General features: G+C 43.8%; 1 protein-coding gene and 1 pseudogene across 1 annotated transcript; one reads left to right on the top strand and one right to left on the bottom strand.

Moving 5' to 3' along the window:
- The first annotated feature begins 1,861 nt into the window (after positions 1 to 1,861).
- On the top strand, positions 1,862 to 25,417 carry LOC135527951 (cytosolic sulfotransferase 3-like). The gene is given in 8 exon segments (XM_064956640.1): positions 1,862 to 1,945; positions 12,341 to 12,479; positions 12,578 to 12,706; positions 13,030 to 13,130; positions 15,639 to 15,789; positions 15,970 to 16,067; positions 23,867 to 24,041; positions 24,165 to 25,417. Coding segments are annotated over 8 exon segments (975 nt in total). The 5' UTR covers positions 1,862 to 1,876; the 3' UTR covers positions 24,278 to 25,417.
- LOC135527950 (reprimo-like protein) lies at positions 4,986 to 6,156 on the bottom strand (annotated as a pseudogene).
- Positions 25,418 to 27,073: the final 1,656 nt, after the last annotated feature.

Below are 27,073 nucleotides of genomic sequence, written 5' to 3'. Positions count from 1 at the left end.
GATATATATCCAAAATGTCAATTTATTTGGCGCCAACCAATTTCTAAAGACTGTTGACATCCAGTGAAAGCGAAACTGCAAGAAGGTCCCTTAGAAATCTGGATTCTCAATGAAAACCCATTGAAAAGAGAGTGATCTCAAAAAAAACTAATCTGAATGGTTTGTCCTCGTTGTTTTGCCTGCTAAATAAGTTATGCTATACTCACAGACATGATTCAAACAGTTGAAAAAACTTCAGTGTTTTCTATCCAAATCTACTAATATGCATATCTTGTCTTCTGGGGATGAGTAGCAGGCAGTTGAATTTGGGCATGCATTTCATCTGGACGTGAAAATACTACCCCCTGTTACCAAGAAGTTAAGGAGAAGTCTATCTTTAATTCTGTGAATAACACTTGTATCTTTTATCAATGTTTATTATGAGTATTTCTGGAAATTGATGTGGCTCTCTGCAAAATCACCGGATGTTTTGGAAGCAAAACATTACTGAACGTAATGCGCCAATGTAAACTGAGATTTTTGGATATAAATATGCACTTTATCGAACAAAACATACATGTATTGTGTAACATGAAGTCCTATGAGTGTCATCTGATGAAGATCATCAAAGGTTAGTTATTCATTTGATCTATATTTCTGCTTTTTGTGACTCCTATCTTTGGCTGGAAAAATGGCTGTGTGTGTTTTTGTGACTTGGCTCTGACCTAACATAATCATATGTTATGCTTTCACTGTAAAGTCTTTTTGAAATCGGACATGATGGGTAGATTAACAAGAGGTTTATATTTCATTTGGTGTATTGCACTTGTTAATGTGTGAAAGTCACATATTTCTAGAAAATATTTTTGAATTTCGCACACTGCCTTTTCAGCGGAATGTTGTCGAGGGGTTCCACTAGCGGCACCCCTAGCCATAATGATGTTGCACTGCCTAGGGCTTTCACTAGATGTCAACAGTCTATAGAAATTTGAATGAGACTTCTACTGTGTTGTGGGGCTGAATGCGAGCAAAATCTATCAGGTGACTGGCAGTCAGCCATTTTCTGATCATGCGGATTCCTCATGGTATCCACTTGCGTTCCGTTGCTCATCAAGATACAAAGGAATACTCCGGTTGGAACTTTATTGAAGCTACATGTTAAAAACATCCTAATGATTGATTCTGTACTTAGTTTGAAATGTTTCTTCGACCTGTAATATAACTTTTTGAAGTTTTTGTCCGACGTAACGCTGACCAGAATGAGCGTTTGGATATGTATACAAAACGCGCTAACAAAAGGAGGTATTTGGACATAAATAACGGACATTATTGAACAAAACAAACATTTATTGTGGACCTAGGATTCCTGGAGTGCTTTCTGATGAAGATCATCAAAGGTAAGGGAATATTTATCATGTAATTTCTTGTTTATGTTGACGCCAAAATGGTGGCTATTGTGACTATTTCTTCTGAGCGCCGTCTCAAGTTATTGCATGGTTTGTTTATTCCGTAAAGTTTTTTTGAAATCAGACAGTGTTTGCATTTAGGAGAGGTATATCTATAATTCCATGTGTATAACTTGTATTATCATCTACATTTATGATGAATATTTCTGTTGAATGATGTGGCTATGCAAAACCACTGAATGTTTTTGGAACTAGTGAATGTAACGCGCCATTGTAAACTCATATTTTGATAAATATGAACTTTATCAAACAAAACATACATGTATTGTGTAACATGAAGTCCTATGAGTGTCATCTGATGAAGATCATCAAAGGTTAGTGATTAATTTTTTGTCTCTATTTGTGCTTTTTGTGACTGCTATCTTTGGCTGGAAAAAAAGTATTTTGGGTCGGACACACCTGGTCTGGGGCACAAAGCAAGATTTGCAACCATGGAAGAAACAACCGTTGTACTCATACACGGTCTCAACCCCGTCAATCTGGGTGTAGCCATCTACATGGTAAGAGCCAAATGCCTTCTCCCCCCGATTCAAGGCATGTTGAATAAAAATGTCTTTATCCTGGGCCATATACTCCAACCATTGAATGGACCCACTAGAGTATGACTTGACTTGGTGTCAGTAGTTGTCAGGCGAGGGGATAGCTATAGAGGCTGTAGGCATATAGTGTGTACGATAGGTTTCATGCATGCCGAAGCAATAGTTGTACAACTCCAGGGGTCAATGCCTGCATCTTTGATTACATCTTCTCTGAATCTGAGACATCCTTCACAAAGTATAACCACATCATTGTCACAGTATGATTCCATCTCTTTATGGAAATCAAAGGTGCCATGTCTTACTGTCTCGTACCACGTCATGAATCTCTCACGCTCTTTGGGAGACATTTGATCACACCCGTACATTTCTGGGCTGGGATGTGATCCGACATAATGTAGATTCTCCTCAGATGTGAAGATGTGGAGGAACCAGCCTTTCACCAAATTTTTCAAAACCCAAGGCCTCTGGCATTTGAGCCAATCGCATGGGTAAGAAGCTTAAACTGTCAATGTATCTCTGGTTGAAGGCTGGGTCTACAAAACACAAGATTTTACTACCTTGAGCTATGACCCTGGGTGCCACGCCTTGCTGTATCAATGGATTCAGAAGCAGGTAAGAATCGTAGGCTCTAGCATTGTGGGCTATAAACGGGAAGTTTCTGTACTGTGGCTTTCTACAATGTTTTAGAAAGAGTAGTGCACAATTGGATCCTTCTGTCGACCACTTTTCCCCCTTGAATGTCATGGTAGATACAAAAATAGGCAAATGATCCCCCGATTGCTGATTTGTCTCAAAATCATAGAACACATATTTCTCTGCATGTTCATCTTCAGCCAAGGGCTGAATATAACACTCGTGTGGCACTTCTTGAACCACTTCAGCGTCTCTGCTTTTCAAAGGCCCTTTACAGATTGGACAATGTATGATTCCACACACATGCGGTTTAGGGCTATCTATTTTAAGGTTGGAATTGCAATGACATTTTGGGCATTTCTTGTTAATGGCACAAATGCTTACAGATCTACATGCCTTGGGGTGCCATGTTTCAATGTTGTGTTTTTCATAACAGTAGGTCGAACGACATGTGCGGTGGCAATCCTCACAAGGTGTCAAATTTAAGGGTGCATTGGGAAATCTACATCCTGACATACTGAACAGTTATAACGGCACGAGTGCCCCCCTTTTGGGTGTAGCCGGTATGGCAGGATGGACACACATATGGGGCCCCTATGAACGCTGTGATGTTGGTAAAGGCGTAGTAATGTTAGTTTTGCACATAAAAGTACAGAATCTGAGGATGCGGTTGGGGGGTGTTTTGGAACTTCAAGAGAGCTGCATTAGCTCTACTGTGGTACAAAACCACAATCTTGATATTCATAAAGTTTTCAAATTTGACTATGTCCGAGAAAGCCACCGCATCCTGTATACCGAGACCCACCGCCGTTTGGATCTCTCTAGCCTTTTGCAATGCCGTCAGATCAGTACATCCAGGGTTAAGTAAATGCGCTAGGCCTATTGCAAAACATAGATTATTATCGGGATTGTGAACGTTTATGAGGTAGGCCCTTTTATTGCTTATGATTTCTGACTGCATTAGGCTATCAAGCTTCCTTCTCTGCCCACCACCACCCTGGGGTTGACGTATTATTTGCACTACAAGCTCGAGGGTCCGATCTGCTATGATGGCTAAATTTGACTGAACAAGGCGGTCTAGCAGCGCGATAAATTGTTCAAGATCTGCTTCGCCATTGGGTAAAATAAGAGAGCCTGCATAACACAGTATATCTCCACAAATTTCCAAATGTAAGACATCACGTGGTTCGCCATAATCTCTTGCCGTCTCTAACAGATCGTTCAGAGTGTCCAGTATCATTACGTAAAACACCGCATAGTCAAGATTCTGATTCACCCATAGGAAATTGAAAAACTGTCGAATCTCTGTATTGTTGAATTTATTCCGGTACACAACCCGGACACATCTATCAATACCATCTCCCTCCAGATTTATGAGACAATTTTCCAATTTCCCAAAAACATCTTGTGGCGTTTTTTACTCTACAGACCTGGGCGTTACTGGTTGGTCTATGGCTGTTGGGGTGGCAGGGGCAGAAAATGTCTGACTCTCGTTCATCCGATTCATTAAGGTTATGAGGGCTTCAGGAATCTGTGATAACAGGTTTTCATCGGGCGTCCCTGACTCGTTCATACATTTAATAACTTCTAGGAGTTCTGGCGGTATCTGTGCTAAGAGGCTTTCAACTGTCTCACCTTGTTCCTGTAGTTCTGCCATTTGGATAATTAAGGATGTGCGTTTTTGGGTATTTCTGGAATGATAGGTGTTACATGTATGATTTTAGTGTCTGTATTTGCGTTTTTTAATCGGTTTGCTGTTTAACATGCGTGGAATTGTTCTATGCCAGAATAACATCTCGTCTCTGTACTGTCTCTCAATTAAAACTCCCAGTCGTTTGTATAGCAAAACATTCCTCAATTTTAAAGCCCTGGAAAATAATGTGAAAAACCTTTCTTGTTCTATTGCAGGTACTGATGCCATATAATTGACGGGGTCAATAAGGTTGGCCGCATCACAGAATAACTGGTCGTCAACATCTGAAATGTCATTAAAAACCGGTCTATCCTCCGCTTTGGTTGTTTCATCGGGAATGTTCGGTGCGCCGGAATCCCCCAGCTCTAGATGTATATGTGTCCTTCTGTGCCGTTTTTTGTATTTTTTTGTATTTTTTTTACGAGAACGTCACGTTTATAAGTAGCATGCTGCACTTTTCATTCAAGTTTCATCTTGGTACAAAAATCATGCAGCATCAGGTGCATTCAAAAAGTGCAAAAACAGTAGGTCCAAATACCACTTTGTACTGTAGGCTACAGACCAAGCCACGTGCATGCTGAACTGGACATGAGAACAGTCGTTGAAGCAGTGATGGGGATTGTTAAACATACAAGATCCCAGCACCTTGAGTGTTTACCAGACATGCTAATAAGAAACGGGACCAAGAAAAATATATATTTTCAGAGAATTCCCACGTCCAAAATGTATAGTCTACTGTCAGAACTGAAATGGAAAAAAACATACAATATGCATGCGTAAAGTTATTAAACAATCATGGAAATATCGACTTTTGCAAATATAATTTGAGGTAACAACGTGTAAACACTTTTATCACAAGAGTCCATTACTTTTTTCAAGTTGACAGTCAAAAACAAACCAAATCCAACAGCCTATGCGTAAACAACGATGCATTCCTGGTTCTCCTTAAACGTTTGATGTGAGGAATTGGCCGCGCTTGACTGCAATTGCAGTCTATATTGGCAAACATACTTTGCAAGGAAATCAAACGCATTGCATATCATCGTGCCGCCCCAAATACAGAGTGTTGAGGCTATGGGTCCATGGCGCGCGGCTACACACCATCCCGGCGCCATAGACTAGCTGAGTCCTATCATCACCGGGGCCTCTATGTCTTTGAAAGGTCTCCGGTCCTTCACCATAAAGTTAATCATACTCTCCGATTTGATCATGAGGTTGCAGCCCGAGGAAAAAGATGCCGAAAATGACGGTGAGCGACAGTACGCACAGAACCGCGATCTGTACGACGACGCGACTGATAAAGAGTTTCCGCTCGTCCAGAGGTAGCGCCAGCGAGCCGCCGTCACTGGTTGCCACGTCCGTCCCATTGCAGCAGTTCACCAGAGTACCGGCGAGGACTTGGCTCCTGTTGAATAGTGCGCCCTGGGCTTGGTCGAAGAAGGAGCCGTTCATGTCTCCGTGGATGTCAGTCTGACAGCGCTAATGGCAGCTATGGGCGCACGCGGTTCCACAGACACACACTCACGGCTAAACCCTGTCTCGCAGTTGCACTTTGCGTCATGTGACTGTGAAAACAAATCAAAGTAAAAATCAAATGAGAAATATATAATCTTCTTTTAAATTCGGTAATGACAGCACTACCAAAAGCTGATATGTTGGTGCGTATCAGCGGAGAGAAACTATCACAACCCTAACCAGATGCAGTATTCACCGTCATACTTGCAAGTCAAAGTATTAAACTGAACACAACTTCTACGTAGCTCGAACCTCTTAATTAAGCGGGTCCCATTGGACATCTCGAAGGAGGTTTAAGTCTGTATGTAAGACTGCCCTGCATGCGCACCTGTGCCCATGTGTGTGTGCTTTCGTGGCAAGTCTCTCGTGCATTTTAAAGGGCTCCTGTGCCATTTTTCGCCGGGGAGGAGTCTGAAAGAAAATAATACATACAAAATACGTTATTAAATATAAAAATATGTTAGATACATAAAATGTCAAATACATGTCAGGTATAATACTATATATTAACAATACATCGTTAAAATACCTCGGCTTTTTTGGCGCTGGCTGTTCTGACGAATTGCAGAAACCGGGGGTGTGTGACTTTTTTCATCTAGCGTTCCCGATTCTGCAGGGCCTGTCTCCTGGCAGTCTGAAAAAACATTATTTGTCCTTGTTTTAACATATTCTATAAAAAGAGGTATAACTAATAAAAAGACATAACTAATAACAAAATGTATAATGGTCTCATACCGTGTCCATGGAGCGCCTGCTCGTGAAGCCGCAAGTTCCCTGCCCAGCAGTACTTTTCTGGAGGGGTGGATTCTGAGCAATGTACTAGAGCCCTGGTTGTGCGTTGCTTGTTGGGGTCTTTAATATGTCGGGGGGGGGGGGGGGGGGGGGGTGGAGGTTCCCGGGATTCGCGGTGAGTTTGAAAAAACGTTCGTACAGAACGGGAGAGTTGCATCCAAGTCACCCAATGTGTCAGATGTCCATAACGAATCCTTTATCATTCTTGGCTGTATGTCGGCTGTAAATACATAAAAAAGCTTTAAAATAGTACACACTTTTTTTATATATATATATATAAATATTGCTGGGTATGTGTTTAATTATAAGGACTTACAGCGAAAAAATGATGATGGGGATTGACTGCCGGGTTTTTGAGACTGAGAATCCCCCTCATGTTGTTCCAGATCCGTTAAACCTCGTAAATGCTGCATAAATGTTTGGGATCCTAACAAACGTTAGACAATATTACCCGTTATACGCGATATATACACTTTTTTTTAACATATATTGGCATTTGGCCTGAAATACACAAATAACAAGGGTTTAATATTACAATAATATCCCGATAATATTCAAACAAATCTTAAAATATATTTTTTCACTTACTCACCTCCAGAAATATCCATTAGGAGAGATTCACTTATTCAGAATATATTTTTTAATCTGTCCGGGCAGCTAAATATTCGGGCCTGTGGGTTTGTGCTAAAGCTGTGCTAACAGTGTTTTTATTTTTTTTATTTTTTTACCTTTATTTAACCAGGCAAGTCAGTTAAGAACAAATTCTTATTTTCAATGACGGCCTAGGAACAGTGGGTTAACTGCCTGTTCAGGGGCAGAACGACAGATTTGTACCTTGTCAGCTCGGGGGTTTGAACTTGCAACCTAACCACTAGGCTACCCTGCCGCCCCGTGTTAAAAATAGATGCTCCAAGTTCTGTCCCTAACTTGCGAAAGTACGGAAAGAGTTTGCATGGGGCCTTGTGGTATATTTCGGGAGATATCCTGTATGCAACCACCCTGTATGTTTGGTTTAGCGAACAAAGGCGTTGAATTCAAACAACAGGAGGGGATGTCGAGACATTCTGTCTACAACCGGGTTGGTGGGGTACCGGGCGCTGATTGGATATCAGTGTTTAACCCCGGGCGGTCGGCAGATATCTGGACATGCCATATGCCTGATAGTGCAAACCTTGGTTTCAAATGATTCTCTACAGATAGAATGGGGCTACATGCTTGGGCCCCTGTTGAACACACACCCTTTTCTTTCTGTAACGCACACACACACACACTCCTGCTGTTCCGTCACACGCACACTCATGCATGCCCCCTGATTATCCGTGTCTTTTTCCTTCGCGACAGAGCTGGGTGATGATGTGAAATACATTTTCCCATCGTTAAGGGGTGAGATACAGTTTTTAAATTCCTTTTATTGAATTCCAAAATATTTCGTACAACCTTTAAGACATGTTTGAATTAATTAACAGATTTGAATAATATTTAAACATGCATCACGAGTGTTTTATGTACAAAACCTTGGAGGCCTGCAGTTGTACATTATTACAAACTTTAATAACCCGCAATGTTCATAACATACCATTGTAGGAAAAGACTATAAAATAATACATGTTTTTTCAGATATTATAGTTGTCTGCGACAGACCCTAGCGTGAGAGAAAAGACCGCTTCCCCTTTCGTTAAATGGTGAGATACATTTTCAAAAACAATGATTTAATTCTGAATATTTAGTACACACATTTTAACACACGTTATAATTCAACATTTTTTACTATAACTTACAGATAAAGGGTCCGGTTAGCCCTGACCATTATCCGTTTCCAATTCCCCATCACAAAGTCTTTTGCCCGCTCCATCGAACCTCCGGACGTTTTCACTCCAGGGAAAGATCCGCCTTCGGCCTTGTGGGTCCTGGGTATGTCTCAACGATAACCTCGGCCATCACCGTAATTGTTCACGATTTTCGAAAAGACTGTCCAGCTTATTCATCAGTGTTCGGAAAATATGGTAATCGCGCCATTTAAAACTAAACATTGGTATAAAGAAGTTTACATCCTTGCATGCTTTGGAAGATACATATGAACTGACAGTTTTCGTCGCATTTGCACTATCAAATTGTTCACATGCTAAAATTGTCACTCCGGAGTCCGGGGTATAAGCCATTGAAGCGACTCTTAGAGCCATCAGATCATTTCGTCAGCAGACCTGTTCTTCCAATGCATATCCGGGTAGACTTGAAGCACTCAGGGCCTGTTCAATTTGACACAGCGCGAGTCTTATTGTAAGCCATTCTCTCGGGTTCTGCCCTATAAAAGGGTTTGGACAAGCTGTCTGTGAATATCTTAACCGTAGATTCCTCAGGTTGGAATATGTAAGACATATGCCCCTCATTTGTACACAAAAATCCTATAAAACATTCTGGAGCCTCATGCAAAACATCCTCCAGGCTTTTGTCATTGGATTCATGACATGAGCTGCAGAGCACCCCGAGATTTGGACTAGGAGACATATTTTCTATGTTTAATATTCGGGCCTTTATTTAAAAAAATCACAGGCCTTGTTCTGGATATTTATAATGCATATGCCACATCCAATACCCCAGGATATTCCTGCTTCATCAGATAACAACCATAAGGGCAATACAACTGGGGGTGGGGGACATACACGTTCCAAAAGTTCAAACACTCAACCCCCCCAGTTCAACCAGGCCCCTAGACATCAATCACCATGACTACTTTTTTTATTTTATTTTTTTATTTCACCTTTATTTAACCAGGTAGGCTAGTTGAGAACAAGTTCTCATTTACAACTGCGACCTGGCCAAGATAAAGCATAGCAGTGTGAACAGACAACACAGAGTTACACATGGAGTAAACAATTAACAAGTCAATAACACAGTAGAAAAAAAAGAAAAGAAAAGGGGGAGTCTCTATACAAAGTGTGCAAAAGGCATGAGGAGGTAGGCGAATAATTACAATATTGCAGATTAACACTGGATTGATAAATGATCATGTACAGGTAGAGATATTGGTGTGCAAAAGAGCAGAAAAGTAAATAAATAAAAACTGTGGGGATGAGGTAGGTGAAAATGGGTGGGCTATTTACCAATAGATTATGTACAGCTGCAGCGATCGGTTAGCTGCTCAGATAGCTGATGTTTGAAGTTGGTGAGGGAGATAAAGGTCTCCAACTTCAGCGATTTTTGCAATTCGTTCCAGTCACAGGCAGCAGAGTACTGGAACGAAAGGCGGCCGAATGAGGTGTTGGCTTTAGGGATGATCAGTGAGATACACCTGCTGGAGCGCGTGCTACGGATGGGTGTTGCCATCGTGACCAGTGAACTGAGATAAGGCGGAGCTTTACCTAGCATGGCCTTGTAGACGACCTGGAGCCAGTGGGTCTTGCGACGAATATGTAGCGAGCGCCAGCCGACTAGAGCATACAAGTCGCAGTGGTGGGTAGTATAAGGTGCTTTAGTGAAAAAACGGATGGCACTGTGATAAACTGCATCCAGTTTGCTGAGAAGAGTGTTGGAAGCAATTTTGTAGATGACATCGCCGAAGTCGAGGATCGGTAGGATAGTCAGTTTTACTAGGGTAAGCTTGGCAGCGTGAGTGAAGGAGGCTTTGTTCCGGGAATAGAAAGCCGACTCTTGATTTGATTTTCGATTGGTGATGTTTGATATGGGTCTGGAAGGAGAGTTTGCAGTCTAGCCAGACACCTAGGTACTTATAGGTGTTCACATATTCAAGGTCGGAACCATCCAGTGTGGTGATGCTAGTCGGGCATGCGGGTGCAGGCAGCGATCGGTTGAAAAGCATGCATTTGGTTTTACTAGCGTTTAAGAGCAGTTGGAGGCCACGGAAGGAGTGTTGTATGGCATTGAAGCTCGTTTGGAGGTTAGATAGCACAGTGTCCAATGACGGGCCGAAAGTATATAAAATGGTGTCGTCTGCGTAGAGGTGGATCAGGGAATCGCCCGCAGCAAGAGCAACATCATTGATATATACAGAGAAAAGAGTCGGCCCTAGAATTGAACCCTGTGGCACCCCCATAGAGACTGCCAGAGGACCGGACAGCATGCCCTCCGATTTGACACACTGAACTCTGTCTGCAAAGTAATTGGTGAACCAGGCAAGGCAGTCATCCGAAAAACCGAGGCTACTGAGTCTGCCGATAAGAATATGGTGATTGACAGAGTCGAAAGCCTTGGCAAGGTTGATGAAGACGGCTGCACAGTACTGTCTTTTATCAATGGCGGTTATGATGTCGTTTAGTACCTTGAGTGTGGCTGAGGTGCACCCGTGACCGGCTCGGAAACCAGATTGCATAGCGGAGAAGGTGCGGTGGGATTCGAGATGGTCAGTGACCTGTTTGTTGACTTGGCTTTTGAAGACCTTAGATAGGCAAGGCAGAATGGATATAGGTCTGTAACAGTTTGGGTCCAGGGTGTCTCCCCCTTTGAAGAGGGGGATGACTGCGGCAGCTTTCCAATCCTTGGGGATCTCAGACGATATGAAAGAGAGGTTGAACAGGCTGGTAATAGGGGTTGCGACAATGGCGGCGGATAGTTTCAGAAATAGAGGGTCCAGATTGTCAAGCCCAGCTGATTTATACGGGTCCAGGTTTTGCAGCTCTTTCAGAACATCTGCTATCTGGATTTGGGTAAAGGAGAACCTGGAGAGGCTTGGGCGAGGAGCTGCGGGGGGGCCGGAGCTGTTGGTCGAGGTTGAAGTAGCCAGGCGGAAGGCATGGCCAGCCGTTGAGAAATGCTTGTTGAAGTTTTCAATAATCATGGATTTGTCGGTGGTGACCGTGTTCCCTAGCCTCAGTGCAGTGGGCAGCTGGGAGGAGGTGCTCTTGTTCTCCATGGACTTCACAGTGTCCCAGAACTTTTTGGAGTTGGAGCTACAGGATGCAAACTTCTGCCTGAAGAAGCTGGCCAAAGGATGCAATATAGATATAAAATAACACACACCCTCTAACACGTGACCACAGGAACAGGATGGCCTGGCCGGAGGCCCATATTTGGACATGTGTACATCATCATGACACAGGGTCATAAATCAATTACTTTGACCCATGCCGTCTACTTTATTCTCTCTCACCAGTTCACTCCTCACTATGCACACCTGCCACCATCATTACGTGAGCTTTATTATGGGACTCACCTGGTGCACTTTATTATGGGACTCCATCATGTCATTTACCTCCCCTATATCTGTTACTTCCTCAGTTTCTTTCCTGAGTCAGCATTGATGTTATGTTTTTCCTGTCCAGATGCTGCTCTTGCTTTGTTCATGTCTATTTATTAAATCCACACCCTGTACCTGTTTCTCGTCTGTCGGTACAGTCAGCTATTTTTATCTAGTACTCATTTGAACAGAACAACATGAATTGGCGTATTTACAGCACTATCTTGGTAGAGAACACTGAACAAAACAAAGCTATGGCAACAACTTAATTTTAACAAATGCAGATAGAACCTTATGGTCATAGTCAGCTAGTTGTACTTTACAAAAGTCATCATGACTGTATGCAGTCTATAATTTTCTGTACTTTGTCTTTTGACAAGGGAACTGGCAAGGAATTATATGTTGAAACTGGGATCTCTTGTCACCTGGAGAATATGCTTGAATGAAGCAAGAATATTAGTGAATAGTTGATTATTGTAACTCTCCCTGATAATATCTCTCTGGTCAGAGGTGGACTGTGTTGTTGTAACAGATGGAGCTGCCACCTCGACCAAAACTCTTTGACTTCCATGGAGTCTCCATGATCCACCGTTTCACTGACAACTGGGAGAACATACAAAACTTCCAGGCCAGGCCAGATGATATCCTCATTGCCACTTACCCCAAAGCAGGTCTGTGTGTGTGTGTTGCCAACATTTTGTAGGGATAAATGGATGACCAAAGACGCAGCTCTTTGACATGCCTCTCTCTCCCTCTTTCTCTCTCCCAGGTACCACATGGGTCTGCTACATTCTAGACTTGCTGTATTTTGGTCAGACAGCCCCTGAGCGTCAGACGTCACTGCCTATCCATGAGAGGGTGCCTTTCCTGGAGAGTGACTTCCATATTCTCCCTCCAGGTTAGAATACAACCCTGATATAACTCTACACACTGTGAAGCCTTTATCTTGATTACACATCACTAAAGTCTGCGTAGATCAAATCTTTGTCATGCTTTGAAAACAGAATCCGGAAAACACCACACACAATACAATAACCTAAGTCCTCATCAACAGCCTTTTTACTGTCACAAAGTTGAAGGACTTTTTGAATGACTTGAAATTGTATACTGTGAGAAGTTGTGCAAATCACATATTCCAGCTACATGACAATAAGCAGGTTTACTGTAAAAATCCTCCTTATCTCCAAAAAGTAAATGATTCAGATCCTTCTGTACACACAGGAACTGAGCTGGCAGACAAGTTATCCACCTCTCCTCGCCTCATCAAGACTCACCTCCCAGTCCAGTTGGTGCCCAAGTCCTTCTGGGAGCAGAACTGCAGGGTACATTATATGTAACTCTCTGCTTGTTGTCTGTGTAGTCTGTGAATCTGACTCTGCTCATGTCTGCTGGTATAGCATGTGGTTAACATTTATGCATCCTCAAACCTCCTGTGCTGCATTTTGTCCAGTAAGTGAACTTAATTAATGACACAATTTGTGTGAATCCCCAATGGAGGGCAGCATAACACAATACACTAACTTTTGCAAACCTCTCTAGAACCAGCGTGCGTCTCCGTGTGGATTGCGAAGACTCCAGTCTTTGAAAACAGTTTTTGTTGTCCTAATTTTTTCCTCTTCCATTTCCTTCTGTGTGGTTTGTTTAAGTGATATTGCCTGAGAAGCCGGTGTGAGGAGGATATATTGACATGGGTGTTGTTGGACCCGAGATGAAGTCGAGGTCCGGCAAACTGTACCAACATATCCTCCAAACACCGGCTTTGAGGGCATTATGACTTTTATACAACGGGTTGACAAATGTTCATTAAAAAACATTATTTTGAGGAATTTATTCATACTTTTTCATCCTTCCATGGGATGTAGTCCCATCAGAAATCTAAGGTTGCTACCCAAGCCGGCTGGTCATCCTTTCTATCGGTTCGGTTGCCAGAGACGGGACTCAGTTGTTATGTCTTTTTGTTCTGTATCTATAGACGTCCCTCAGTCGTTCGTTCAAGATGTTCGATTGCCATACTGGTTGGCGATTTTCTTATACCTTGTTTGCTAGCTATCCAACTATGGCTAACTTACAGTCATGTCAAACAGAGCATCCAGAATTCCTAGTGACATTTATTTGGATACATCCATAACAATTGAACCTATTAAGGAGCATGTGAATTTTTTCAGCTTTTTGTTAAAAATCACGCAAAATTTCAACGTCCTGCTACTCATGCCAGGAATATAGTATATGCATATGATTAGTATGTGTGGATAGAAAACACCCTGAAGTTTCTGAAACTGGTTAAATCATGTCTGTGACTATAACAGAACGTCTGTTGCAGGCAAAACCCCAAGGAAATCTGTTCACAAAAAAACACACAAAAAATATCACTCGCCAGTCTCTGTATTGTCTATGGCAAGAGAAAATAGATAGGGTCCCGTTTACAGTTCCTACAGCTTCCCCACGATGTCGCCAGTGTTGGGAATTGAGTTGAAGTTAATCCTTGGTGGAATGAGAAATAGGCACTTCCAGTCATCGAGTACATAAGAAATTTATGGAAGAGAGAAATTTGTCCATGAATTGTTGACTTGCTGCTATTGAATACAGATCGCTCCGTGATCAATTTGATCGATTATTAACATTTACTAATACCTAAAGTTGGATAACAAAAGTAGTTTGAAGTGTTTTGTCAAAGTTTATTGGCAACTTTTTTAATTAAAAAAAATGACGTTGCGTTTTGAAACTGAGTTCTTTCTTGGATCTGACGGTCTTCATAAATGGACATTTTGGGTATACATGGACCGATTTAATCGAAAAAAAGACCCAATTGTGATGTTTATGGGACATATAGGAGTGCCAACAAAGAAGCTCGTCAAAGGTACTGAATGTTTTATATTTTATTTCTGCATTTTGTGTAGCGCCGGCTACGCATATTATTTTGTTTACGGCCACTTCGTGTATTTCGGGGGGTTGCATGCTATCAGATAATAGCTTCTCATGCTTTCGTCGAAAAGCATTTTAAAAATCTGACGTTGGCTAGATTCACAACAAGTGTAGCTTTAATTGAGTACCCTGCATGTGTGTTTTAATGAAAGTTTGAGTTTTATCGAGTACTATTACTTGTCACTCTGAAATTTCCCCTGATGTTGATCCCTGTACAGGGACTGCAGCCATAAAAAGTTTTAACTAATGATGCGCGATTTCACCTGATGTAGAAAATATGCTCTCTCGTCAGGACACTGTTGTTCAGAGGAGCTAGCCAACAACACAGCTAAAACACTCACTTCAAACTGAAGCTGAAAAGACTGCAAACTATCTGCATTTCACTTCATTTGACCTGTTTCCTATTGACATTTCTTTGTATATATCCATAAAAATGATGCCAGCTGATTCATGATTTCGACAGGCTGAGAAACGCTGCCTGCCTGTCTTTCTCGTCCTGACTCCCAACACGTTCATCACTATGGGACCGCTGGAGACTGAATTTGAATATTGAAACAACGTTGCAAATGTCGGAGAGACAGACACCAAGGTTTATACAAATGCTAGTCTAAAAGACATGTGAGAATGTCTAGATGCTTTTTATAGTGGAGATCAAGTTTATAAATGGCTTGGATGGGCTGATGAGACAGTGGATTGCACAGTGAGATGGAACAGAGTAAATAGGCATTTCAACCGCATAGCTTTAGCCTGTGGTAACTTGTGGAACAGACACCAGCTGTAATGTGGTTTTAACCAATCAGCATGCAAGATTAGACCCACCCGTTGTATAATTAAATAATATACTCTTACATCAAGTTATGTTGTAATTGCAACGATTTCTTTCTCTCTCTCTCCCTCTCTCTCTGTAGGTAGTGTATGTGGCCCGTAATGCCAAGGACAATGCAGTGTCTTATTTCCACTTTGACCGTATGAACCAGGCCCATCCAGAGCCAGGAGACTGGAACAACTTCTTACAGAGATTCATGGATGGAAAGAGAGAGTGAATGAGAGAATAAATGAGTGAATGAACAAGTCTGTGAACAAATCAATTACAATGAGTAAGAGAGATAGCACAGTACAGATGTTGATGAGGCTCTGTGATTCTGGCTTATTGATCAGTATTTTTCCTGACTATATATGCAACTCTATCTATCGCTCAACTCTAACATCCTCTCATGTCCACATGGCTGCTTTCCTCAGTGGTGTTTGGTCCCTGGTACAACCATGTAACTGGCTGGTGGGAGAGGAAACAGACTCACTCAAAACTCCACTATGTTTTCTATGAGGATATGGTGGAGGTGAGTAGAACAACTACCTCCTGTGCCATAAAGGTTCTGACCTCTTTGCAGATTATGTTGCTCATTAACGTACATAAAGGCAGTGTGTATGTCCGTGTTATATTGTTATATTGATAATCTCAAGAATTAGCTTTCAGTGAGAAAGAGTACTGTAGTAGGATGTCCCTTGTGGGTATCCATAACCTATGTAGGACATGCACAGCATAGGCCAGTAGACATGCTGAAGATTGAACCTTGTCGTGCCTACTTATTTTAAATAATACTCCATGGTGTCAGAATGGTTTTAATAATCACAAAAACGTGAAGGACTTACCACGTGAATCATACATCCGACAGACTGTTTCAAGGCAAGGAGGGCACAGAAACAGAGATTAGCAGCGTAGATCATAATTGGGCTAGTTAACGAGAGAGTCCTATGTTACTGCGGGCAATGTTACAAGAGGTAGAAGCCGAGATGGGTCCAGCTGCGACGTCATCTCTCAGAGCACTCATCCCTCAGGGTCTCTATACTGCCACCTAATGATATGGAATCTCAGTGCAGTGCACCTCTCAGGAAAAGAGGGGCTTTTGAAAGGAGTGGATGTTTTGAAAGGAACCATATATGGAGAAGTGGAGTGCGAAAGTTGCCACTCAAGACATCGCTTGGGTTATTGGATGTTACTCGTGCCAGAACCTAGGAAGCAACCTAGAGAGGAACCAGGCTATGAGGGGTGGCCAGTCCTCTTCTGGCTGTGCCGGGTGAAGATTATAACAGAACATGGCCAAGATGTTCAAATGTTCATAAATGACCAGCGTGGTCAAATAATAATAATCACAGTAGTTGTCAAGGGTGCAACAGGTCAGCATCTCAGGAGTAAATGTCAGTTGGCTTTTCATAGCCGATCATTGAGAGTATCTCTACCGCTCCTGCTGTCTCTAGAGAGTTGAATCAGCAGGTCTGGGACAGGTAGCACGTCCGGTGAACAGGTCAGGGTTCCATAGCTGCGGGCAGAACAGTTGAAACTGGAGCAGCAGCACGGCCAGGTGGGCTGGGGACAGCAAGGAGTCATCACGCCAGGTAGTCCTGAGGCATGGTCCTAGGGCTCAGGTCCTCCGAGAGAGAAAAAGAAAGAAAGAAAGAGAGAAAGAGAGAATTAGAGAGAGCATACGTCAATTCACACAGGACACCGGATAAGACAGGAGAAATACACCTGATATTACAGACTGACCCTAGCCCCCGAAACATAAACTACTGCACCATAAATACTGGAGGCTGAGACAGGAAGGGTCAGGAGAAACTGTGGCCCATCCGATGATACCCCCGGACAGGGCCAAACAGGCAGGATATAACCCCACCTACTTTGCCAAAGCACAGGCCCCAGACCACAAGAGGTATATATTGAACCACCAACTTACCATCCTGAGACAAGGCCTAGTATAGCCCACAAAGTTATGTGAGTTGTCTTTGAACGTTAGCTACCTTTACTTATAAGAGCATACATTAATTTTACACTATTGAATATTATTATATGGGTGATATTCAATATTGAATATGGAATATTATTGAATATTTAAAATAATAATAATTGAAATATCAAGCCATAGTGGTTCTAGTTGTTATAGAATTAGAGCGTTTCTAGTATTTAAAGACTCTTTTTGAAATCCCCACTTCTCCTAATGTGGTTCCTTTATACACCACCACTTTTCCTGAGAGATGCACTGAGAGATGACATATCAGTAGGTAGCAGCACAGAGACCCTGAAGGATGACTGCTCTGACAGATGACATTGCAGCTAGACCCTATTGAAGAAGCTGGTGGGATTTCAGGTCTGGTGACTCCCAAGTTCAATGCGCTCTTGCGCAAACCTGGACAGGCCAGTGGCTAGTGCTGACAGATTTCGCATTAGCTCCGCTGAGATTGTTGATTGTATGGTTTACACTAGGGGTGATGAAGCCGAGGACATATTAAAGGCTTCACTGTTGACTGAGGAAGAGAAACTTAACTGCAGTGCCCTTAGAGATTTCGTAGGACGACACAACATTATATTTGGGAGTGGTTGGTTTAATGTGCGCAAACAGAAGCTGGGTGAAACCGCCTAGCGGAACATTGTCAATTTGACAGCTTGGCTCACTCAGGAAAGAACTAATCCAAAATCAGATTTTAGTGGGAATAAGAAATATCTAACTTTCTGTTATAGTTGGATTCACAGCTTACCTTGTCCAGAGCTGTAAATCACGCAGTGAGACAGTAAAAAACAGCAGGAAATGCTGTACAGAGGAAGCTCTATGCAGACAGAGTGAAGAGAGTGAGGAAATATATGCGTTCTCATACCGTGCTAAAAAACCTGAGGGGAACACAGAGACAGACGTGGAAAAAACAATCACGGACAGGGCCAGTAACCAGTTCAAGCATTTGTGGCAAATGTGGGAAATCCCCTTTCCACAACTGGAAAGATTGCCCAGGAAAGGATGAGGAATGCAGGAAATGTCACAGGAGAGGACACTTTTAGCTGTCTGACAATCAAAGTTTTGAAAAAGAAATTCCTAGGCTACAAGGTGACTACAAAATCTGCCTCAAGAAGGATGACATGCCCAATGCCATTACCACCCCCCGCCATGTGCCTATCCCTTTATTGGTAAAAGTAAATGATGAATTGGGGAGGATAGAAGACATTGAGGCTGTGTCTAAAATAGAGAGTCCCACTGACTGGTGTGCAGGGACGGTGGTGGTTCCCAAATGCCAATGGGGACATAAGGATCTGCATGGACATGACTACCTTGAATGAGGCACTCTGCAGAGAGAGACACATCGAACCGTCGCCGGCCCAGTTGGATGGCTCACAGGTCATCACAAAGCTGGATACCACTCAGGATTTTAGGAGATACCGATGTCACCAGAGAGTAGGGCACTCACAATGTTTATAACACGGTTTGGCCGCTACTGTTTCAACATTACATTTACATTTAAGTCATTTAGCAGACGCTCTTATCCAGAGCGACTTACAAATTGGTGAATTCACCTTCTGACATCCAGTGGAACAGCCACTTTACAATAGTGCATCTAAATCATTAAGGGGGGGGTGAGAAGGATTACTTATCCTATCCTAGGTATTCCTTGAAGAGGTGGGGTTTCAGGTGTCTCCGGAAGGTGGTGATTGAATCCGCTGTCCTGGCGTCGTGAGGGAGTTTGTTCCACCATTGGGGGGCCAGAGCAGCGAACAGTTTTGACTGGGCTGAGCGGGAACTGTACTTCCTCAGTGGTAGGGAGGCGAGCAGGCCAGAGGTGGATGAACGCAGTGCCCTTGCTTGGGTGTAGGGCCTGATCAGAGCCTGGAGGTACTGCGGTGCCGTTCCCCTCACAGCTCCGTAGGCAAGCACCATGGTCTTGTAGCGGATGCGAGCTTCAACTGGAAGCCAGTGGAGAGAGCGGAGGAGCGGGGTGACGTGAGAGAACTTGGGAAGGTTGAACACCAGACGGGCTGCGGCGTTCTGGATGAGTTGTAGGGGTTTAATGGCACAGGCAGGGAGCCCAGCCAACAGCGAGTTGCAGTAATCCAGACGGGAGATGACAAGTGCCTGGATTAGGACCTGCGCCGCTTCCTGTGTGAGGCAGGGTCGTACTCTGCGGATGTTGTAGAGCATGAACCTACAGGAACGGGCCACCGCCATGATGTTGGTTGAGAACGACAGGGTGTTGTCCAGGATCACGCCAAGGTTCTTAGCGCTCTGGGAGGAGGACACAATGGAGTTGTCAACCGTGATGGCGAGATCATGGAACGGGCAGTCCTTCCCCGGGAGGAAGAGCAGCTCCGTCTTGCCGAGGTTCAGCTTGAGGTGGTGATCCGTCATCCACACTGACATGTCTGCCAGACATGCAGAGATGCGATTCGCCACCTGGTCATCAGAAGGGGGAAAGGAGAAGATTAATTGTGTGTCGTCTGCATAGCAATGATAGGAGAGACCATGTGAGGTTATGACAGAGCCAAGTGACTTGGTGTATAGCGAGAATAGGAGAGGGCCTAGAACAGAGCCCTGGGGGACACCAGTGGTGAGAGCGCGTGGTGAGGAGACAGATTCTCGCCACGCCACCTGGTAGGAGCGACCTGTCAGGTAGGACGCAATCCAAGCGTGGGCCGTGCCGGAGATGCCCAACTCGGAGAGGGTGGAGAGGAGGATCTGATGGTTCACAGTATCGAAGGCAGCCGATAGGTCTAGAAGGATGAGAGCAGAGGAGAGAGAGTTAGCTTTAGCAGTGCGGAGCGCCTCCGTGATACAGAGAAGAGCAGTCTCAGTTGAATGACTAGTCTTGAAACCTGACTGATTTGGATCAAGAAGGTCATTCTGAGAGAGATAGCGGGAGAGCTGGCCAAGGACGGCACGTTCAAGAGTTTTGGAGAGAAAAGAAAGAAGGGATACTGGTCTGTAGTTGTTGACGTCGGAGGGATCGAGTGTAGGTTTTTTCAGAAGGGGTGCAACTCTCGCTCTCTTGAAGACGGAAGGGACGTAGCCAGCGGTCAGGGATGAGTTGATGAGCGAGGTGAGGTAAGGGAGAAGGTCTCCGGAAATGGTCTGGAGAAGAGAGGAGGGGATAGGGTCAAGCGGGCAGGTTGTTGGGCGGCCGGCCGTCACAAGAAGCGAGATTTCATCTGGAGAGAGAGGTGAGAAAGAGGTCAGAGCACAGGGTAGGGCAGTGTGAGCAGAGCCAGCGGTGTCGTTTGACTTAGCAAACGAGGATCGGATGTCGTCGACCTTCTTTTCAAAATGGTTGACGAAGTCATCTGCAGAGAGGGAGGAGGGGGGGGAGGAGGATTCAGGAGGGAGGAGAAGGTGGCAAAGAGCTTCCTAGGGTTAGAGGCAGATGCTTGGAATTTAGAGTGGTAAAAAGTGGCTTTAGCAGCAGAGACAGAGGAGGAAAATGTAGAGAGGAGGGAGTGAAAGGATGCCAGGTCCGCAGGGAGGCGAGTTTTCCTCCATTTCCGCTCGGCTGCCCGGAGCTCTGTTCTGTGAGCTCGCAATGAGTCATCGAGCCACGGAGCGGGAGGGGAGGACCGAGCCGGCCTGGAGGATAGGGGACATAGAGAGTCAAAGGATGCAGAAAGGGAAGAGAGGAGGGTTGAGGAGGCAGAATCAGGAGATAGGTTGGAGAAGGTATGAGCAGAGGGAAGAGATGATAGGATGGAAGAGGAGAGAGTAGCGGGGGAGAGAGAGCGAAGGTTGGGACGGCGCGATACCATCCGAGTAGGGGCAGTGTGGGAAGTGTTGGATGAGAGCGAGAGGGAAAAGGATACAAGGTAGTGGTCGGAGACTTGGAGGGGAGTTGCAATGAGGTTAGTGGAAGAACAGCATCTAGTAAAGATGAGGTCGAGCGTATTGCCTGCCTTGTGAATAGGGGGGGAAGGTGAGAGGGTGAGGTCAAAAGAGGAGAGGAGTGGAAAGAAGGAGGCAGAGAGGAATGAGTCAAAGGTAGACGTGGGGAGGTTAAAGTCGCCCAGGACTGTGACAGGTGAGCCGTCCTCAGGAAAGGAGCTTATCAAGGCATCAAGCTCATTGATGAACTCTCCGAGGGAACCTGGAGGGCGATAAATGATAAGGATGTTAAGCTTGAAAGGGCTGGTAACTGTGACAGCATGGAATTCAAAGGAGGCGATAGACAGATGGGTAAGGGGAGAGAGAGAGAATGACCACTTGGGAGAGATGAGGATCCCGGTGCCACCACCCCGCTGACCAGAAGCTCTCGGGGTGTGCGAGAACACGTGGGCGGACGAAGAGAGAGCAGTAGGAGTAGCAGTGTTATCTGTGGTGATCCATGTTTCCGTCAGTGCCAAGAAGTCGAGGGACTGGAGGGAGGCATAGGCTGAGATGAACTCTGCCTTGTTGGCCGCAGATCGGCAGTTCCAGAGGCTACCGGAGACCTGGAACTCCACGTGGGTCGTGCGCGCTGGGACCACCAGATTAGGGTGGCCGCGGCCACGCGGTGTGGAGCGTTTGTATGGTCTGTGCAGAGAGGAGAGAACAGGGATAGATAGACACATAGTTGACAGGCTACAGAAGAGGCTACGCTAATGCAAAGGAGATTGAAATGACAAGTGGACTACACGTCTCGAATGTTCAGAAAGTTAAGCTTACGTAGCAAGAATCTTATTGACTAAAATGATTGAAATGATACAGTACTGCTGGAGTAGGCTAGCTGGTAGTGGCTGCGTTGTTGACTTTGTAGGCTAGCTGGCAGTGGCTGCGTTGTTGACACTACACTAATCAAGTCGTTCCGTCGAGTGTAATAGTTTCTACAGTGCTGCTATTCGGGGGCTAGCTGGCTAGCTAGCAGGTTGAATGCGTTACGTTACCTTAAAAGAACGACAATAGCTGGCTAGCAAACCTAGAAAATCGCTCTAGGCTACACAAATGTCTTAGATACAAAGACGGCTGTGTAGCTAGCTAGCTACGATCAAACAAATCAAACCGTTGTACTGTAATAGTTTCTACAGTGCTGCTATTCGGGGGCTAGCTGGCTAGCTACGTTAAAAGAACGACAATAGCTGGCCAGCTAACCTAGAAAATCGCTCTAGACTACACAATTGTCTTAGATACAAAGACGGCTATGTAGCTGGCTAGCTACGATCAAACAAATCAAACCGTTGTACTGTAATGAAGTGAAATGAAAATGTGATACTACCTGTGGAGCGACGCGGAATGTTGACCGGGTAGTTGAAGTTCAATTCGGTAGAGGTTGGCTAGCTGTTGGCTAGCTAGCTAGCAGCATCTCCTACGTTAAGGACGACAAATAGCTGGCTAGCTAACCTCGGTAAATAAGATAATCACTCTAAGTCTACACACTCTAAACTACACAATTATCTTGGATACGAAGACAGCGAAGACAACTATGTAGCTAGCTGACACTACGCTAATCGAGTCGTTCAGTTGAGTGTAATAGTTTCTACAGTGCTGGTGGACAGTGGATGTTAGCTAGCTGCTTAGCTAGCTGCTGGGCAGATACGTTAGGACGACGAAATACGATAATTATGCAATTATCTTTGATACAAAGACGGCTATGTAGCTAGCTAAGAAGAAATTGCTAAGATTAGACAAATCAAAGCGTTGTACTATAATGAAATGTAATGAAAAGTTATACTACCTGCGGACCGAAGTGTAGATGCGACCGCTCGCTCCAACCCGGAACCGGAAACAACGTTTTGCCATTTGGAATCGCTTCCGGTCCAACTACAAAGACGCATGTCCCAGCTTTTGGATGGGCAAAGTGGAGTCATAGTCCACGCGGACACGTGCTCGATTGCGGATGGGACAGAGCAGAACATGAGGACTCACAGCTGATCTGACTAGACTCCAGGACACTGGTTTGACACTCAATGAAAAAGGCACCTTCTCATAGTCAGAGTTCTTGTTCTTGGGACACAGAATCAGTGCAGCTGGAACAGAGCCGGACAAGGACAAGATCAGTGCTGTCACATACATGCTCCTCCCCCAGAACGTGGCTGAAGTTAGGACCTTTTTAGGCATGGTCACATACGTGGGTAAGTTCCTCCCACAGGTTTCAGACAAAACCGAACCCATAAGAGAATTATTAGCCAAAGGGAATGACTGGTCATTGGGTCACATGCAACATGCAGCGTTTGAGAAAGTCAATGGAGACCTGGCCCCACAGAGAGTGCTGGCCCAGTACCGTCCCCACGCTAAGACAAAGGTATCAGCACATGCATCGTCTTTTGGGATTGTCCTCACTCAGATGCAGGACAACATGGACTGGCAGATAATACTTTTAGATAATACTACAAGTACAGTATCCAGTGTGTGTTTTCCTGCAGGATACGGGGAGAGAGCTGGACAGGCTGTGCTCCTTTCTAGGTTTGTCTCCTTCAGCAGAGGAGGAGGAGTGGGTGAGAGGACGAGTGCAGTTTGATAATATGAAGAAGAACAGCATGGCCAACTATTCCACCCTCCCAATCATGGATTTCAAGATCTCTCCATTCATGCGAAAAGGTAGACTTCTCCATTTCTCCCCTATACCTCTCTCTCTGTCAGTCGTTCCCTCCTCCCCTCTCTATGTCCACCACCCTTTCTTTGCTCATTACTCTCTCTCTCTCCCATTCTCCCACTCTTCAGGAAAGGTTGGTGACTGGAAGAACCATTTCACTGTAGCCCAGAATGAACAGTTTGATGAAGACTATAAGAAGAAGATGAAGAACACCACCGTACAGTTCCGCACTGTAGTCTAGGGGTTGTGGTCAAGTTGATTGTCTGATTGTTTGTGGTCAGGTTGATTGATTGTTTATTTGGCGCACAAAGACCTACGATAGGCTTGGCTGGGGTGTCAGTCTTCCATTGGTCCACAGTTAACTGGGTTATAGTGTTGAAATATACAGGGTGAGGATCTTATCATATCATATCCTGCAGTGTGAATGAGAAAGATCATGAATTGTCTTATAATATCATTTTTTGAGAATGATTGATGCTACTTTGAGATATGAGCTATAGGTTGAGAACTAAAAACAAAAGTAAAATGAGGACATGCTGCACAGAACGTTCTTAGCAATGTGAGCTATTTGTAAATCCTCTTGCCTGGTCTGTTTTTCAGTGTCTGAGAAGAAAACAGTGATAGTCGATACAGTAATAAATATGTAAATGGAAAAGAGCATTGTAAGCATCAAGCATTGTTTTATGCTGTTTCAAAAATATACATACTTTGAAACTGTAACAATTCCTACTCGTATACTGTATACAGTATGACTAAACGTAATACATTGATGTTTGTTTGAGTGTATTTTTTTACAGGGACAGTGCACATTAATTAACGTTTCAGTAAAAGTGCCGGTTTAGCCAGACGGCTAATTTTCAACCTCAGTCCCTGAGCAGGTTATTAAAAACAATTACAATACATACAATCAATGAGCAGTGAGCACACGCAGAGCAACATAGGACAAGCAAGACGTAGCATACAGACAGAGCAACATGGCACAAAAAGCAACAAGACAAAATCCATAAAAGCAACAAAGTGTTTCCACACCTCACAAGCTACTGACAACAGACAAAATGGAAAGCGGCAATACAATACAATACACAGCTAGGGATTATGTTCACAAATCTGATTGACCTTTAGCCATGTTTTTTGTGAAAGTGTGATAGGTGAGAGTCGATACAGTAATAAATATGTACATGGAGAAGAGCATTATTAAGCATCAATAATTGTTTTATTCTGTTTAAAAAATATACATACTTTGAAACTGTAACAATTCCTACTCGTATACTGTATACAGTATGACTAAACGTAATACATTGATGTTCATGTACTTGTACTTAAAATATTATGAAATGTCTTTATGACCCAAAGCGATTAAAGAGCCAGTAATTTGCACATACACACACCCTCCACTTTTCACAGCTGTCTCGGCTGTATGTTCACTATGCCTGTGAAAAATCTGACACTTGCACTGTAAAGAGGGGGGTGGGGCTGTTGTTCATCTGAAGTGATTCTACTGTCTGGAATGATAGAAAATTACCCTTTGGTTCTTCCAACCTACTTTATTCAATTTGCCTGAAATCAAATAATGTATTTTTTATTTAATGAAAGTTTCTAAATTGCTTCCAACTGTCACGATTGTAAGAATAACTGGACCAAAGTGCAGCGTGATCTGGGTTCCACATCTTTTTATTTCTAAATAAAACTCACAGAAAAACCAAAACAATAAATCTCAAAACGAAACGTGAAGCTAACGATAATACTAACAGGCAACTATCCATAGGCAAGATCCCAGAAAGCACGAAGGGGAAATGGCTGCCTAAATATGATCCCCAATCAGAGACAACGTCAAACAGCTGCCTCTGATTGGGAACCATACCTGGCCAACATGGAAACATAATCCCCTAGATGACCCACCCTAGTCATATGCCGACCTAACCAACATAGACAATAAAAAGCTCTCTATGGTCAGGGCATGACACCAACAACTCATTCGCATGCACATTGAGTAGCGGCAGGGGCAATGTAGTGGTGACAGCTTATCAGAAGAGTTGGAGGTGTGGCTAATGGGGGCTTTTTTCACACGTGAGAGTGAATGTCATTCCAGTTAATGTGGTCTATTGTGTTTGATGTTAAACTTCTACACTGCCAGCATTTGTAATGATACTTAAATAAATGCATGTGGTGCCTGATGAGGCTTTATGTTGAGGTAGCCAATGCTTGGTTATTATCTCCTCAACTACTGTATGAGCATTCACCTGTGACATCTGACCTCCTCGCCAGACCTCCTTACCAAGTAACATTACAGAGTATCTTTTTGTATTGATTGTTGGTGTCAAACAAGCAACCTGGTGATAAAGAAGGTTGATGCAGTAGGTGAAAGATGTGTACAAGCTTCACACAGTGCCCAGGCACACACTCTGCAGCCTAGTCTCTGGTCAGGTTAGAGTTAGACACACATACACCGTTGAAAGTGATTTAGACAGTGTGTTGAGGACAATGCAGGAGATTTAAGGGCACAGAAAAGACAAAGACACTATCTACTCAGCGAGGCGAAGCAAGCTTCGCATTCTCCCTTTAAAAGCCATTCGCTTGAATAACAAGAAACAAGCAGCAATTCTACTGTTTGTCCTCTTGAGATGGTGTTGTGGGAAATACTGAATCAAATACTTATCAGATACCGGAGCTTGTGAATACAAAAATACTTTATTACAGAGAGTAACAAAGCCAAGCAATTCCATGAAAGAACTGACTCTTCATTCTTAGTGCTTGGTATTATACAGTTTTACCCTTACATAACATCATCACTCCACTTTGTGAATCTTGTTGTCTTACTTAGTTTCCATTCTCTTATTGGCTCAGACATTGAGGCATAGATTCTATTGGTGGCGTGACATGCATACTCCTACTGGTGCCTATCACTGATTAGCTAATGTTCCTGTCAAAGGTCCTCACAAGTTCAGGCCGATGTTGTCTATGTATGATTAACCCATGTGCATGTCCAATAGCCTTCACAAGATGGCCCATGGCCCAGACTAGGCACATCTTGTTAATC

This window comes from Oncorhynchus masou, chromosome 33 (assembly GCF_036934945.1).
Source record: "Oncorhynchus masou masou isolate Uvic2021 chromosome 33, UVic_Omas_1.1, whole genome shotgun sequence".
Lineage (NCBI taxonomy): Eukaryota > Metazoa > Chordata > Actinopteri > Salmoniformes > Salmonidae > Oncorhynchus > Oncorhynchus masou.
Note: the sequence above shows the minus strand (reverse complement) of the source record. Positions and strands in the feature narration are given on the sequence as shown.